This window comes from Neoarius graeffei, chromosome 12, assembly GCF_027579695.1.
Source record: "Neoarius graeffei isolate fNeoGra1 chromosome 12, fNeoGra1.pri, whole genome shotgun sequence".
In the NCBI taxonomy this organism is placed as follows: domain Eukaryota; kingdom Metazoa; phylum Chordata; class Actinopteri; order Siluriformes; family Ariidae; genus Neoarius; species Neoarius graeffei.
The window spans coordinates 29,105,531-29,122,389 of record NC_083580.1 but is presented as its reverse complement, the minus strand read 5'-3'; the positions used below and the strand labels follow the sequence as shown (position 1 = coordinate 29,122,389).

Here is a 16,859-nt window from a genome sequence, read left to right as displayed (position 1 = left end):
CTGATAGAGCTTTTCACAGCTGGATAAGGTGCCCTGATATTTAAAAATATGCAAACCTGCCAGTCAGTTAGAAATAACTCAAATGTACAAATACTGTCCTTTTATTTTGATTGTAAAGTTTCAAACTTAAATATTTTAAATAGCATTATACATCTCTCCTGGAAATGATCTGTTTAAATTAGGGCTGTCAAACAATTAAATTTAATCGCGATTAATCTCAGAATTTCATAGTTAATCGCGATTAATCACATTTTTTAAATCTATGTAAATGAATAAGGCTTTTAAAGTGAAATGTTACAATTAAAATGGTGAACACATTTTATGCTAAAAGTACTTGTTAAACACTGCTGGGACAAGAGAAATGGTAAGGGAGTTTATTCACTCATACAAAACACAAAATTGGATTTTATGATGGATTAGGGAGCTGTAGTCTCAAATATAAAACATCACATACTACTGTGTCTCAGTTCAGACATGTGTGACAAAAGAAAATAAAAATGAAATAAAACTTCAATTGTGCTGGAGTTGTATTCAGTCACAGCCTATAGGACTTCACAGTACTGTGCAAACAAAAATAAATTGCAGTTGGACTTCAATAAAGACATTTAGTGTCATATCACAGTGCTACAGCATACTGAAATCTCACTTTACAAAAGTATTTTAGAACTGCAAAGTGCATACCAAAACCAAATCACACTTCTTTTGAAATGAAACTTCCTGTTTAACAGACCTTTCTCCATCACTCACACTCTTATTGAAGCAGCGTGCAACAAGCCTCAACAGGAACTACGGGTGACTCGCAGGGCCAAATTAGAATTTGCGTTAATGGCACTATTTTTTTTTTTTAATCGTGATAAATTGAGATTGCGTTAATGTGTTATCATGTTAACTTCGACAGCCCTAGTTTAAATGGAGACTGTTAAACACTTTAGGCTACGTGAAAAAAAAAAAAGTTAGTAGCAGAATAAGGAATAACAAATGTACTCAGCAAGAAGAACCAAGTATGAAGCATTTCAATAGCGTGTGCATAAACCTATTAATACATGTGTGTAGACTGTTCTCACCTTTCAGCATTTGAGGACTTGGCTCAAAAACTGAAGCCGGATGAAGGCCACTAAAACCAGATGCAGAAGTAACAGCTGACCTTTTAGAAGGAGAAATTAAATGAGAAACCTTTTTCTTTAAAATATGGGTAATTTATAAAAAAAAAAAAAACCTCTAGTCCGAGTCACACTTATATCACATAAAAATAGACTTCAGACTTAATTTATACTTTATGACTTCGAACTTGTGAACAACAGGCATGTAACAACAGTGTTTTCCCCCTAAATTCTGGCATGATAATACACAGACAATTGAGTGCCAAATGGTATGAAAGCAAGTGCCAAAGGCGCAAAGCGAAACTAGGGGGGGTCCGGGGCATGCTCCCCCGGAAATTTTCTGAAAATAAATGCTCTCAGATGCATTTTCAGGGGTCTCAGAGGTTTTAGAGACACATTATAGGATAGATTTTACCAGTGTTTCAATGATTTCTGACCCAAATAGTATTAATGTATACACATTTGAAATTTCACCTTAAAGCTCAACATGCAAGTTAAACTGTTTTGTTATAGATTACTGCAGTCTATGATAGATTGAAAATCTACGGGGATACCTTGATTACCTATGATCAAGTAGTTGTTGTAACAAAAACGTGCATGAAAATATGAACAGTGGTTTGCTCCACCTTATGCAATCCAACGAAGATAATCGATCATCATGACCTCCTGTTGATCACAAAGGGATCTGAACCAAGACCTGCCCCTTAAAATAAGTTGCTGTATTACTATAACTAATGATTTAGAATGTTTCAGATGCAATTACCATAATACATGTAGAACTAAGATGCACTGAAAAGAAAAGTAAGGCAAACTGCATATTATAAAGTTTAAATTTTGGCACTTTATTAAATGGACTAGATTAAGATTAAAACATATATTTAAAGGAAAAGAAAACTTAATTTCTACAGTTTAAGTTTGCAGAAAGATTGTGCTTTTAAACATTTCATGAAGGGAATTTGTCAAATGTAGCATAATTTTGAATAATAATGATAAGCATATTTGGTAGTGTGATGTCACTGTGAGCCTTTAACAAAAGAATAATCCAGAGCCTTCTTTTATTAAATGGATCCCAGTGACATCACACTGCCAAAAATGCTTATGATTTATTATTTGAAATTATGCTACATTTGACATTTGGACAACTTCACTTCATGAGAGTGTTTAAGTACATAATCTTTCTGCAAACCCAAACTAATGAATTAAGTTTTCTACTCCTTTAAAGCAGATTAATTCTCCTTGGCCTTTGCTTGGCCCAATGTTGGGCAACCCTCTCATAGTCCATCTCGCTGTCATCCATGCTGATGTGGATTAATTTGTCCAGCAAGTCTTCTCCTAGCTTATTAAAATCAGTCAGCTTTGTCCATCTGGTGCGGGACAACATCGGCAGCCAATGAGATCGCTTATAATGAATCGGAAACTTCCGGGATGTCTGACGTTTTCTTTCGATGTTTTTATTGGACGGTTTGAACACATGATCTTGACATAGCCAACAGATTAGTTTGTTTACATCATACCACGCGGACATATTACTTTGACAGAATCAACACAAACACTGGAAAAAAAGACTGCTTGTTTAACACAAGCATCAATCAGTATGTAAATGGATCTGTTCTTTGCTCTCCTATGTATCTAGTTACTTGTGGGTAGGAAATTTAACATATAAATCTAAGCGTATCGGATTTTAACTAAAGCGACTAAGTGTATCGGCAGGCAGAGCAAGCGTATTGGGCCCGATACGCTAAAACGCTTTGGGGAAAACCATGAATATAACGTGCGACAAATTGTGGTACAAATTTATGACTATTCGAATTACAAACGAATTGCAATTACTAGGCTGCATAATCTTAGTTTTTTTTTCTAGTTGCAGTTGCATTGTTTTGACAGCAGATAGCGCAAGTGGAACACAATACTTCAGAGGCAATAGTACGAACACAGCTCCGCAAACACACACCTGATCTAAAAAGGGAAGAATTGTGATTGACCGTACAAATATTCAAAAAGAAATCCGAGCTCTTTTTTACAGACTGCTGAAAGCGAGACAAATTTGTGAAAAATGGAGGTAATGCTCAAATGTTTTTCCATTTTTAATAAAATGGATGTGTCAATCAGCTGTTTTACCCCAATCTTTAGAAATGTGGGTAAACAGATTAAGAAAAATGAAAAAAAAATTAATTTAACAAAAGGAATATTCAAGTTGATCGATAATAAAATTGGACTTTTCTGGTAATAAAATTCTTCATTTAATGTATTTTTTCTATAAATATTGTGGGAAATCAAATCATGAACCAAGGGAATTGTTACATGCTTAATTCTTTTTATAAAACAAACAAAAAATAAATCCCAGGACACAAATTAAACCTCGAGGTGGATGGGCTACAACAGCAGATCATGATGTCGGGTTCCACTTCTGTTGTCAAGTACAGGAATCTGAGGAAGATTTTTTTTTTTGGGGGGGGGGGGGGGGGGGGGGGGGGGGGGGGTGAATCCCAGAGGTGGACAAAGCACCCAACTTCATTACTCAAGTCTAAGTACTGATACCACAGGACAAAATGTTCTCTGATACAAGTTAAAGCTGTACAGTCAAATTTTTACTCAAATTAAAAGTACTGAAGTACTTGCTTTTAAAAATACTTAAGTATTAAAAGTACATTTTCTGTCAATGCATTGCTATATTATTGCCACAACACTTACAGTACCGAATGCCTCTGAAGCAACCTACTGGATTCACAAAATGAACACATGCTGTGCCATCATGGTGGTTTAACGTTAAGCTAGCTAGTCAGTGAAGCTCCACCTGACATGCTAGCAAACACTCTTCAAACTCGAAATCATATTGGGCAGCTAACGTTACTAGAAAAGAAACATTTCTACATTGTTCATTTGGCAAGTTTATGCTAAAACACATGTCGAGTTTTTGTAGGCTGTGATGTGGTTCATTTTAGGCAAACAAAGCAAACATTTAAAACGAAACAAATCTTTAATCCGTACAGAAAACTGAAACATGGGTTCTCGGTATGGCCATAGGTGTGTGCATTCCCCAGAAGAACTGCCTCCTTCCATTCTGCCATCAACTGATCATGTTTAAATAATGCTGCAGAGAAATCAATGATCTTATACAGTCTATGAACATGATGTGACCAGTGATTACTGATAGGCTGTCTCAGTGTCACCTGCGAAAAAACAATCACGAGAAAGGAAAAGAAGGGGGGGCTATCCCGTCTCGTCTTCTTCCGCTTTATCCGGGACCGGGTTGCGGAGGCAGCAGTCTAAGCATGGAAGCCCAAACTTCCCTCTCCCCAGACACCTCGGTCAGCTCCTCAGGAAGAACACCGAGGCGTTCCCAGGCCAGCCGAGAGACATAGTCCCTCCAGCGTGTCCTGGGTCTTCCCCGGGGGGACATGCCTGGAACACCTCCCCAGGGAGGCGTCCAGGAGGCATCCGAAAAAGATGCCCGAGCCACCTCAGCTCAGTGGTTACGTTAGACTTTTTCATTGTCCGTCATTTTGACAGACAGGGTCGTAAAAATTCCGTCATTGTCCATTATTATCTGTCATTTTATTTTAACTTTTAAATGACAATGTATATAGGCTATAAATGCTATATATTTAATAACTTGTGTTTTCATGGACTCATTTTCATCTAAAAATTAATTCACAGAACAAGCTTGTATTATTTAATCATTTATTTATGTATTTATGATGCAAAAAGATGAACAGAGATTCTGACGTTCGGTCACTTGTGAACCCATTTTCCCTCCGCTAAAAACATTGCAGCTGTTGTGCCTTAATGGGCATATGAACAATGTTATTTTACAACGTAGCAAGACAATTGCAGTTAAAATATGAACAGTCCACTACAACGATTTAAGTGACAATCTAATTTGACCTGTTTGGTGTGAGCTCAAACCTTCCTTCTGGCCCGCATGGATTTAAATTGGGAGCTCGCTTGTGCATAATCAAAGTCATCAATGGAGACTGCTGCCGAGGCAATTGTCATTAAATTTTGCGTCTTTGCCTCGGACAGACGACTTCTCATTGACGTTTTAATTTTATTCTGAAGGCTGAACCCGCGCTCTGCTGCAACACTGGAGACTGGAATAACCAGCGCCACTTCAGCCAAAGTTCTGAAGTCGGGAAACATTTCTCCCAGGGAAGTGATCAGAAGCCGGCAAGAGCCTCTGGAAAGTTGGATTTCCCGACCCTGCTAGTACTCTCTTCATAGGGAGGAAATCCTGCAGCATGCGGTCTTTCTGCACCAGTGGTGCAGCTGCACCCCGCGTCTCGGCTCGGCGGAGCCTGGAACCTGACACAGAAGGTCTTAAATAAAACGAAGTTATGTTTAAATGTTAGTCTGTCTACCCGTGCTCTCATTAAAATGATAGTTTAGCAGATATTCAAGCAGTGATGTTCCTAAGCTTCCTAAGCTTGCTGGGGAAGAATACAATAAATCGACATTTGTTTCATTTTAAAAACAAGAAAACAACTAGCCTAAATGAGCGCTATTGTACAGGCAGGGAAACGACACAAACAACCCAACGCATCTCTTTTTCGTCTCGTCTCGTCTTCTTCCGCTTATCCGGGACCGGGTCGCGGAGGCAGCAGTCTAAGCATGAAGCCCAAACTTCCCTTTCCCCAGACACCTCGGCCAGCTCCTTGGGAAGAACACCGAGGCGTTCCCAGGCCAGCCGAGAGACATAGTCCCTCCAGCGTGTCCTGGGTCTTCCCCGGGGGGACATGCCTGGAACACCTCCCCAGGGAGGCGTCCAGGAGGCATCCGAAAAAGATGCCCGAGCCACCTCAGCTGGTTCCTCTCGATGTGGAGGAGCAGCGGCTCTACTCTGAGCTCCTCCCGAGTGACTGTGCTTCTCACCCTATCTCTAAGGGAGCGCCCAGCCACCCTGCGAAGGAAACTCATTTCAGCCGCTTGTATCCGCGATCTTGTTCTTTCTGTCATTACCCAAAGCTCATGACCATAGGTGAGAGTCGGAACGTAGATCGACCGGTAAATTGAGAGCTTCGCCTTTTGGCTCAGCTCCTTCTTCACCACGACGGACCGGTAAAGCGACCGCATCACTGCGGAGGCTGCACCGATCCGCCTGTCGATCTCATGCTCCATCCTTCCCTCACTCGTGAACAAGATCCCGAGATACTTAAACTCCTCCACTTGAGGCAGGACTTCTCCACCAACCTGGAGAGGGCAAGCCACCCTTTTCCGGTCGAGAACCATGGCCTCGGACTTGGAGGTGCTGATTCTCATCCCAGCCGCTTCATACTCGACTGCAAACCGCCCCAGTGCATGCTGAAGGTCCTGGTTTGAAGAAGCCAACAGGACATCATCCTCCGCAAAAAGCAGAGATGAAATCCTGTGGATTTCATCTCTTTTTTTTTTAATAGCAAAAATGACGCGTCTTCTGCAGAGAAGGGAAACATTAATACATCTCACTGTGCTAGTGGTTAGAAAAGTCAGAGCGCGGTCAGGAGCACGATGGGGGGGGGAACAGCCTTGCGCAGTGGCTACAATGTATACATGAGTAGCCTATGCACTGATCAAGACTGCCGCAACGTCGGCTCAGATTGAAAGTGACGGCAGTGAAGACTATGTATACTGTATGTAAGAAAACTGCCACAACTTGCCAATAATTTCAATTGTGTGTTTCATTATGTTTTATTATTAGGCTATTATTGTTATTGGTAATGGTAAACATCCGTCAAAATGACCGACGGCCTTCAGATTTTTCCTTCATAGCTAAAAAAAAAATCCGTCAATGACGGACAATTGTCGGTTAACGCGACCTATGCCTCAGCTGGTTCCTCTCAATGTGGAGGAGCAGCGGCTCTACTCCAAGCTCCTCCCGAGTGACTGTGCTTCTCACCCTATCTCTGAGGGAGCGCCCAGCCACCCTGCGAAGGAAACTCATTTCGGCCGCTTGTATCCGCGATCTTGTTCTTTCGGTCATTACCCAAAGCTCATGACCATGGGGGGGTATCCACTTTAAGCTATTTCATAGTAAATGAGTAACGAGGACCTTGACAGAAATGTAGTGGAGTGAAAAGTACGATGTGTCTTTCAAATGTAGTGGAAGTTAAAGTCCATAGTTTCCAAAAAAAAAAAAAAAAAAACTTCAAGTAAAATACAAATACTCAGTGTACACTTAAGTGCAGTACTCAAGTAAATGTACTTCATTACTGTCCACCTCTGGGGAATCCCATAATCTTTTTTTCAGTTTTCGACTGTCAAGTTATTATGATCCTGTGCCCACTGCATCATCAGATTCCTGTTCGTGGTTAACAGAAGCAGAACGCAATGTGGTCAGAGTTTCTTTTTTTTTTTTTGTTTAGAGACAAGAGGTTTTAAAAGATGGCAAGCCCAAATAGCGATTGTCATATAAGGAAACATTTAAGATCCAAGATGTATAAAGTTGTTCCGTATCAAAACTCAGGGCTCATTAACGTCTCAAATGGCTCTTATTACGACCCAAAACAAACAGAACGTGAAGATTTGCAAAATCATGGAAACCCTGTCTTTCATTGAAAATAGTAGAAAGACAACATATCAAATGTTGAAACTGAGAAACTCATTTTGAATTTGATGTCAGCAACATGTTTCAGAAAAGTTGGGACAGTGGCAACAAAAGACTGAAAAAGCTGTCTAATGGATAATAAATAAATAAAACCTAATTTGGTTCACCGGCAACAAGTCAGTAAGATGACTGGGTATAAAAAGAGCATCCGAGAGAGGCTGAATCTCTCAGAAGATGGGGAGGGTTTCACCACTTTGTGAAAGACTGCATGAGCAAACAGTGCAACAATTTAAGAATAAGATCTCAATGTAAAATTGAAAAATTTAAGGAACACATCTATTGTACAGATCATTAAAAGATTCTGACAACCTGGAGAAGTCTCTGTATGCAAGAGACAAGGCTGAAAACTGACATTGGATGCCTGATCTTCAGATCCTCAGGTGACACTGCATTAAAAGCAGACATGTCTGTAATGGAAATCACTGTATGGGCTCAGGAACACTTCAGAAAACTATCATCCCTGAAAACAGTTCATTACTGCATCCACAAATGCAAGTTAACAATATCCAGAAACACTGCCACCTTCTCTGGGCCCAAGCACTTTTATGATAGACTGAGGTGAAGTGGAAAATTGCCCCGAGGTCTGATGAATCAAAAGTAGAAATTCTCACACCAAAGGTTGTGTTACAATTTGGGGGGGGGGGGGGGACACAAAAGAGGGTCAGGATGTAAATTCCAATGGCATAGCTACCCACAGTCCCAAACAAAAGGCGCACAAAGTAGGGGTCGACCGATAATCGGCCTGGCCAATATATCGGGCCGATATTCTGCATTTTTAGGGTTATCGGTATCGGCCATAATTTCCACCGACATGCCGATAACATGCCTTTTTGCAGCCATTTTGTTCCTAACGCGACTGTCACTGCACAACCTTTCCTGCACTCGCCTCTGAGTTCAAGAACACTGTCCCACCCACCACAACATCTGATTTGTTTGGCACAAGAGATATAGCCAATCGACACGTGTAGCTAAACGCTGTGAACTGTTTCAAGGCGGCCGTACGGGCACTCGGGCAGAAGCAGCACAAGGGATACAGCCAATCAACACGCGTAGCTAAACACTGAACTGTTTCAAGGCGGCCGTATGGGCACTCAGGCAGAAGCAGATCCCACTTCAAGGTAAGGACTTATTGCCGCAATAAGTCACAAACACACAAGTTGCAAAAGCACATCATTATATGTTTACATTCATCATCTACTACTCGTTAAAATTGTCCATTTGCATCTGTGTAGCCAGGCAAACTTAGCTTACAGAAGGAAGCACTTGAATTAGCCTACAACCAACTAGTCTCGCTGAAACTACATGTAATGCTTCCTTCACTACAATATAATCCTCCTAAATTGGGAATATTAGGCTTGGGCATTAAAAGCATTAGAATGTAGATGGTTACTTGTTAAGTTGTTACATAATAGGGAGTGATAGCCTACTTTATGTTTGATTTTACTTTTTAAAAAATGCTGCAGGCAGCTCCCTACACTTGATTTATTTAAAAACTACTTGAAGTTGATAAGTCTTACTTAGTTCTTAGTGTAAAAGAATCCAGAGTGTATTTTCATTTATTTTCCACTGAAAATGGTGAGCTGTAATATAGTAGGGAGTGATTTATTTTTTTTATTGGTGAATATTTTATTTCTCATTTTATTCTAACTAATGTTTGACTTTATTGTACAAATGCTGCTGGCATCTCCCTGCACAAAATTTCATGTTCAATTTTACAATTAAACATACATTTCATGGATATGAAGGTCTGTGTCAGTGTGTGCTAAGTTTAATTTCATGTGAATTATAATGTTTACATTTATCGGTTGCACATATCGGTTATTGGCATCCGAATTCCATAATAATCGGTATCGGCCCTGGAGAAAAAAAAAAAAAAAACAAAAAACCCACACATCGGTCGATCCCTAGCACAAAGATAAATCTCTCACCACCTGCACAGACGCTGTGACGCCGCCAGGCAACGTTGCTTGGAACACTGCACCATGGATCTACACAGTAAGCACAGAAGCACCGCCAGACAGTGTCCCCCAAACCATCTGCACAGCCACCACCAGGCAACACCGCACCAAGCACAGAAGCACCACCACACAGAACACTGGACAACCCCGATGCCAAAAGAGCAACGAGCTCACTGCAATCTACTGCAAGGAGCACAGGCATCATCCACGGTGGACCAATATATATAAAATAAATTAATGAAAAGGAAAGGGGGGGAAAATAAATAAAATAAAATCTACACACAAATTTACAATGGCAGGTGTGCTAAAGTAACAAGACAGAAGACATAACAGATGCAACAGCAACCAAAACCACATTTTGTAGATTTTATAGAAGCCAGTTATTTTGAACAATGTAATTTATTAAAGCTTCAATATCTGAAAACACTGCAATACTAATATACTTCCCCTAACCACCTGTTTTGACACTGGAAAACCTCTCAACATAGTTAAAATCTCAAATATTAATTTACGAGATAAACCCACATAAATCCGAAGTCACATTTCCACTATTCATCTTCTGACATCTCGTAGAAATACAGGTACACACAGACACTTACCTGTGCTGCAGCGCTTCTGGAGCCAGCAGTGCGAAAGCTGTAAAGCAAGTGAGGCATTGGAGCACTGGTGCTGCCCGGCCAAACCCAATTTCACCTCCTCTGAGCTCTGGTACTGAGCCAACTCAGGGCACAAAAACAATGGGCACTAAAAACACATCCACCCACCCAAGAATGATGGATTATTTTACTTCTGAGGACGTATATTAAATCAACACAAAACTTAAAAAAAAAACAACCCTTAATCAGTTTAAGAAGCACAATAGTTTGTACATTACTTATCCCCCACACACACACAGCAGATAAAACTACATTTATGCAATACTACAGTATGCATGCTGTGCATGGATCTAGAAAGAGGGATACATGCTAATGTTTGCTTCTCACCCCAATCTCTTCTGCTCTCTCCTGAAGAACCGTCATTGGTCCCTCTGGCTGCTTCACAATGAATGCTGGAACCCCAGGCTGTGAGCATAGACAAGCACATGCACACCCAAAAAAAAAAATAAATAAAAAAAAATAAAATAATTTTACCTGGCCCTCCAAACAAAAACCATACCCCTCTCTTTTCATAAGCATGGAGTTATAGGGTGTTCACACGGCACATATTTGCATCGATGCTGCACCGATGTATTTTGTTGCGATATATCTTACACCGGTGTAAATTTTGCGCAGCGTTCACACGTCACAACCCTGCTTACTAGAGAGAAGCGTGTTAGCACCGGTGCAGCCGCACTTGCGGTCACACGGCAGTTTCTGCGACCGTGTTATAGTAGCAAAAACTTTATTACTATCATTTCCTTTGATAGTAATAAAGTTTTGATATTTCCTTTTATTACTATCATTTCCTATCATTATTACTATCATTTCCGATAGTAATAATGCGGAAATGAAATATGCGCATACGTGAAAATGTACTTCTTTTTCCCGGTTGTCATGGCATCACCAAGCGCCGGGAAAACAACGTGGATGAAGACACCAGTGTTGCCAGATATTGCTGACGTTTTCCATCCCAAAATATGTTCAAATCCGCCAAAATGCACTTAAAACTGCCAAATCTGGCAACACTGGAAGACACGCAGTTCTGTTGTTGTTGATATTCGCCATTTTGGAAGCGCAAAATACCAGGATGCAAATTATGCAATACCCTTATGTAATCAACTCTCCTCACACGTAGCGAGTCTACCCCTGTAGCGTTCAGACGTCCCATTTTATATCGGTGCTGCCCCGCAAACTAGCATTTACTCCGGAGTAAATTTCTTAAACCACCTCCCGAGCAGGGTTAGATTTGCACCGGTTTAAGCAGCTTTCAGGGGCTGCACCGGTATAACTTTGTACCGTGTGAACGCTCTACCGGGGCAGCCCCGGTGCTACACCGGAGTAAAAGTTGCCGTGTGAACACCCCTTTAGACTAACATTCACAAATACATAAAACATGGAGCTATTAAAAAAAAAAAAAATCCACAAATGTACCATAATGACTTAACCAGTCTTAAGGGGTGTTCACACGGCAACTTTTACTCCGGTGTAGCACCGGGGCTGCCCCGGTAGAGCGTTCACACGGTACAAGTTATACCGGTGTAGCCCCTGAAAGCTGCTTAAACCGGTGCAAATCTAACCCTGCTCGGGAGGTGGTTTAAGAAATTTACTCCGGAGTAAATGCTAGTTTGCGGGGCAGCACCGATATAAAATGGGACGTCTGAACGCTACAGGGGTAGACTCGCTACGCGTGAGGAGAGTTGATTACATACGGGCATTGCATAATTTACATCCTGGTAGTCTATTTTGCGCTTCCAAAATGGCGAATATCAACAATAGAACTGCGTGTCTTCCAGTGTTGCCAGATTGGGATTTTAAGTGCATTTTGGCGGATTTGAACATATTTTGGAATGGAAAACGTCAGCAATATCTGGCAACACTGGTGTCTTCATCCACGTTGTTTTCCCGGCGCTTGGTGACGCCATGACAACCGGGAAAAGGAAGTACATTTTCACGCATGCGCATATTTCATTTCCGCATTATTACTATCGGAAATGATAGTAATAATGATAGGAAATGATAGTAATAAAAGGAAATGATATCAAAACTTTATTACTATCAAAGGAAATGATAGTAATAAAGTTTTTGCTACTATTGCACGGTCGCAGAAACTGCCGTGTGACCGCAAGTGGGGCTGCACCGGTGCTAACACGCTTCTCTCTAGTAAGCAGGGTTGTGACGTGTGAACGCTGCGCAAAATTTACACCGGTGTAAGATATATCGCAACAAAATACATCGGTGCAGCATCGATGCAAATATGTGCCGTGTGAACACCCTATTAGACACTACACATACCTTAAATATTCCTCCTTTCTGCCAGGCAATCTTCTCGATTGTATCCCCAAGGATGCTAGTGTGGTCAATGCCCAACGAGGAAATGCCACACACCCACGGCCTCCTGTAGGCGCACACGCACGGACACGCACAACTCAAATACAAGGTGGTGTCTCAAAACAATAGCTTTATTAATTGACCTGTTACTACTTGTATGTTAATATGCTACCATATTTGTTTGAAAAAAAAAGCATGCTTTGTAGCATGTGTTTTTAGAAACCCCCACACTTGATTCAAGATAGAAGAACCCACTTTCTTAGAGGAGCAAGTGTGGGCTAGATTAAGTTTAAATGTTTATTACATGCCACACAATACAAGCAGTAAGTTTTATTGAATAGCTTATTATGCAGTCTATTGAATGCATCATTCGATACACAAATCAATTCTGGAGCTTTGTATCAAAAGATACTATGATGTCCATTTACCTGAGTAACTTTTAGAAGCATTTGTTAGATAAGGATAAATTCAAGTCAGTCAATTTTCAATAGGTTTTCTCTCCAGTATATTTCCATTGACAAGTCACCATGGTTAGTATTCAGCAAGTGAGTTCATTTTAGAAACTACACTGACAAGTTATATAACAAATAACCTAGAACAAATAAGATTCAAATTTATCATGCTTCCAAATTCAAATGCACAAAAAAAAAAAATTAAATGGTTTAAGAGTTTCTATTTTTGCCTAAGATGATTACGGAAAGACGACAAAACTTTACCAAGCACCAGAAGACATTTAGCCAAATAGATCTGCATAAATGCATTTCATTTCACATACCTGTAGATGCATGACATTTAGAATTAATTTTTCCCCTCATCAGATTACACATTTAATATGGCTTTATACCATGCAGTCTCAAATTATAAATCTAAAGCCCTACTCTGATTGAACTACTTTTACATGGGAGGTGGGGTAAAGAAGTTTTACTACAGAACATCTGTAACATTTAGGGGCAATTTGAATGGTATAAGAAATCTCAGTATAAATGACAGATGCTATACAATTTCCAAATTAGTCTTGATCACTTGAGACTGTGACTTAAGCTATGTTCACATTACAAGCCTCACTGTTCATATTTGCCCCATCTTGATTGTTCACATTCATAATTATAAGCAACCTGTATCTATCTAATGCATCACCAACAAAAATAAATTAAATAAGTAATTTGTGAGATGGCTCATGGTATTAAAACTGACTAAATGGCTCAATAGCTTTTGCAGCTCTCCTCTATTGTTTTGCTGTGCTGTCAGCACTGGCTGATGGAGAGCACGCCGCACATGTGTACAGGCAAAACACCACACGAATACTGCTCTCATATCACATGGCCATGAATCAGATACATAGCCAATCTAGGACCACATATGCAAGTAACAATCCAATTTGAAAAGAACAGATTTCTGTGTTCACAAAGCCATGAAATCAGATGTGTTACATTAAGGCATAAAAATCAGATGAGAGTCACTTCAGCCTGATGATTCCCAAAGCAAGTGATCTTAGGAACAAGGACAACTACAGGGGAATTAGTTTGAGCTCAGTGGTTGCGAAAGCATACAACAGGATGATTTTGAATAGAATAAGACCACCCCTGGACCCTCTTTTGAGACTCAACCAGAATGGCTTGAGAGAAAAGATTGGCAACTGCACAAGTACTGGCACCAAGACGGCCTATCGAGGGCGCAAAGAAAAACCTGCCGGCAGTTTTAACATTCATTGACTTTAGAAAAGCCTTCGATTCCATTCACAGAGACAAGCTCGAAGATCCTCCTGGCATATGGCATTCCTCCTAAAATAGTGCAGTCAATAAGCAATATGTACACAAACACCTTGGCAAAGGTCCTCTCTCTGGACGGCAAAACAGAAGCTTTCAACATCGAAGCAGGCATCTTGCAAGGCGACACCTTAGCCCTGTATCTGTTTGTGATCGCACTTAACTATGCTTTGCGAAAGGCAATAAATGGTCACAAAGAACTAGGGTTTATCATACACCCAAGACAGAGCCAGCAAGTGGCCCCGGTCATGATAACGGACCTTGACAACAACGCAATATCATCCACGAAGAGTGACTCATGCCCCTTTTCCACCAAATCAGTTCCAGGGCTGGTTCTGGGCCAGTGCTGGTTCACAACTCGTTCAACTTGCGAGCCACCTGAGAACCAATTTGCTTTTCCATAGCTCACGGTGCTAAGGGAAGCCACATCATTACGTTGCTGTATACGTCAGTTACGTCGCTACGTTTGCATAAACCTTGGTGCGAATATCGAAGCAAAAACACGGAAGAAGCAGCAGCAGCAACAACAACAATTATAATAATTGATGACTTCGCGTTTGTACAGCTGCTGCTTCTCATCGCTTAAAAATGGCGATCTTTCGCGGTCTTGTTATTGTTGTTGGTCTTAACAACTCCGCCCCCCCACTGACATAAGTGGTTCTTTCCTCTGGCCCAGCAGAGAATTGGTGCTAGCCTGGAACCGGTCTTTCTGGCCCCAGAGCCAGTTCTTTGTCAGTGGAAACAGAAAACCCGGTTCCAAACTAAGCACTGGCCCCAAACCAGCCCTGGAACTGCTTTGGTGGAAAAGGGACATCAGTGAGCCAGGCTCAAATGCTGCTCAGTGGTGTGGAGACACAATGCAGGAAGCTCAGGCTGCCCATGAACGCAAAAAAGACCGAGGTAGTACCACTGAACATCTCCGGCGAGGTCCAGCTGACTACTCTCGATGGTGAGGAGATTTCAGTCAAGGATGACTTCAAGTACTTGGGCTCATACATTGGTTCATCAGGGAAGGATATTGGTGTGAGAAAGGCCCAGGCCTGGCACGCAGTCCATAAGCTGAAGAACATCTGCAATTCAAATATGGCAATCAGGTTTATAAGGGGGGTGGGTGGGGGGGGTGGGTGTTCCTTCATGGCTTCTCTTCTCACCTACAGATGTGAAGCCTAGACACTGATGGTCTGGGAGGAAGAGACTGGATGGTTGCTACACATGCATGCGTCAAAAAGTCCACAATGTCACCCGGTGGGACCGAATTCCAAATGAAGCGCTGTATGGAAACTTACCACCACTGTCTTTAAAGATAAGATCAAGACGATAGCGTTTGGTGGGGCACTGTGTCCGCCACAGCGATGAGGCAGCTCACAACTTGGTTCTATGGGAACCACGCCCTGGTCAGGCTTCCCAGGGCAGACAGCGCCTGACATAGGTCAACCAGCTGATGCGTGATGCTGGTCTCACTTCAGCAGATGAAATCAGAACTGTTACAGGTCACAGGCCATCCTGGCATGCCATCGCCAGTCATTCCCGAGGAGACTCGACCTAGTAGTAGTAGTAGTAGCTTGATAATGTGAACATAGCCTCAAATGTGCAACTACAGTGATTTCAGATACACAATATGGCAGAATTCAGGATGCTCGTTTTGGACCACGATGTCATCACTACAACCGGTAAAAAGTATGAAATTACGGGGGGGGGGGGGGGGGGGGGGGGGGGGACCCCCACACAATTTACTTAATTCAAAGTTTGTATGTTGGTTCTATATGTGAATGAACTTTTTGCATTTACAGTTTGTTTTTGTATAGCCAGCATGTTTTGAGAAACTCCTGGAACAAACATGAACTCTGTGCACACTCTCCTGAGCCAAAGTCTCCTCCAAGAACCAACATACTATTCATTCATTCATTATTGGGAGAGGCTTTTCTACAGAACTTGACTGCGTATTTAAGCATCTATTCACACAGGATTGGTACAACCTCAGGTTATTGCTATGGCTGGTTTTACAGAAGATAAAAGGACCCGGGATCTTTACCAACATGTGCACAGTCCAGAAAAATAGCCTCAAATGAGGCTGTAGCTCATACCAGCCATTGCTGTGTGCAAGTTTGAAATCCAATCAATCCTGTGGGAGTAGCGATTTTTGTGAAATTGCATATGACTCCTGTGTAGCTGCATCCATGGCAGGTGGTGCCACCTGGTCAGCAATTCTTGTCGGAATATGTCTTTAGTGTCTTCTGGGTGAGTTTCAGTGAAAATTCCCTAGCAGTTTATGAAGCATAGTGTTTGGTGTGACGAGTCACCCAAAATTTTCAAACGCCCATAAAAATGTTAAATATGACAGGTGGCGCCACTGTCTTGACAAGTTTTATACATACCAACTTGGGGAACATTCCATACAAGTTCAGGGGTGATAGCGTTCTGGCGCCGCGCCGGATTTCCGGCGTACCGTGGCTAGGGAAAAAAAAAATCTAGTTCGCCCATTGTCCTGT

General features: G+C 41.5%; 1 protein-coding gene across 1 annotated transcript in view; it reads right to left on the bottom strand.

Moving 5' to 3' along the window:
* The window catches only part of fpgs (folylpolyglutamate synthase), a 62,085-nt gene that overhangs the window by 3,175 nt on the left and 42,051 nt on the right, over positions 1 to 16,859 (bottom strand). The window contains 4 exon segments of the mRNA XM_060934853.1: positions 1,065 to 1,139; positions 10,232 to 10,382; positions 10,622 to 10,699; positions 12,569 to 12,671. Of these exon segments, the coding sequence (XP_060790836.1) occupies positions 1,065 to 1,139; positions 10,232 to 10,382; positions 10,622 to 10,699; positions 12,569 to 12,671 (407 nt within the window).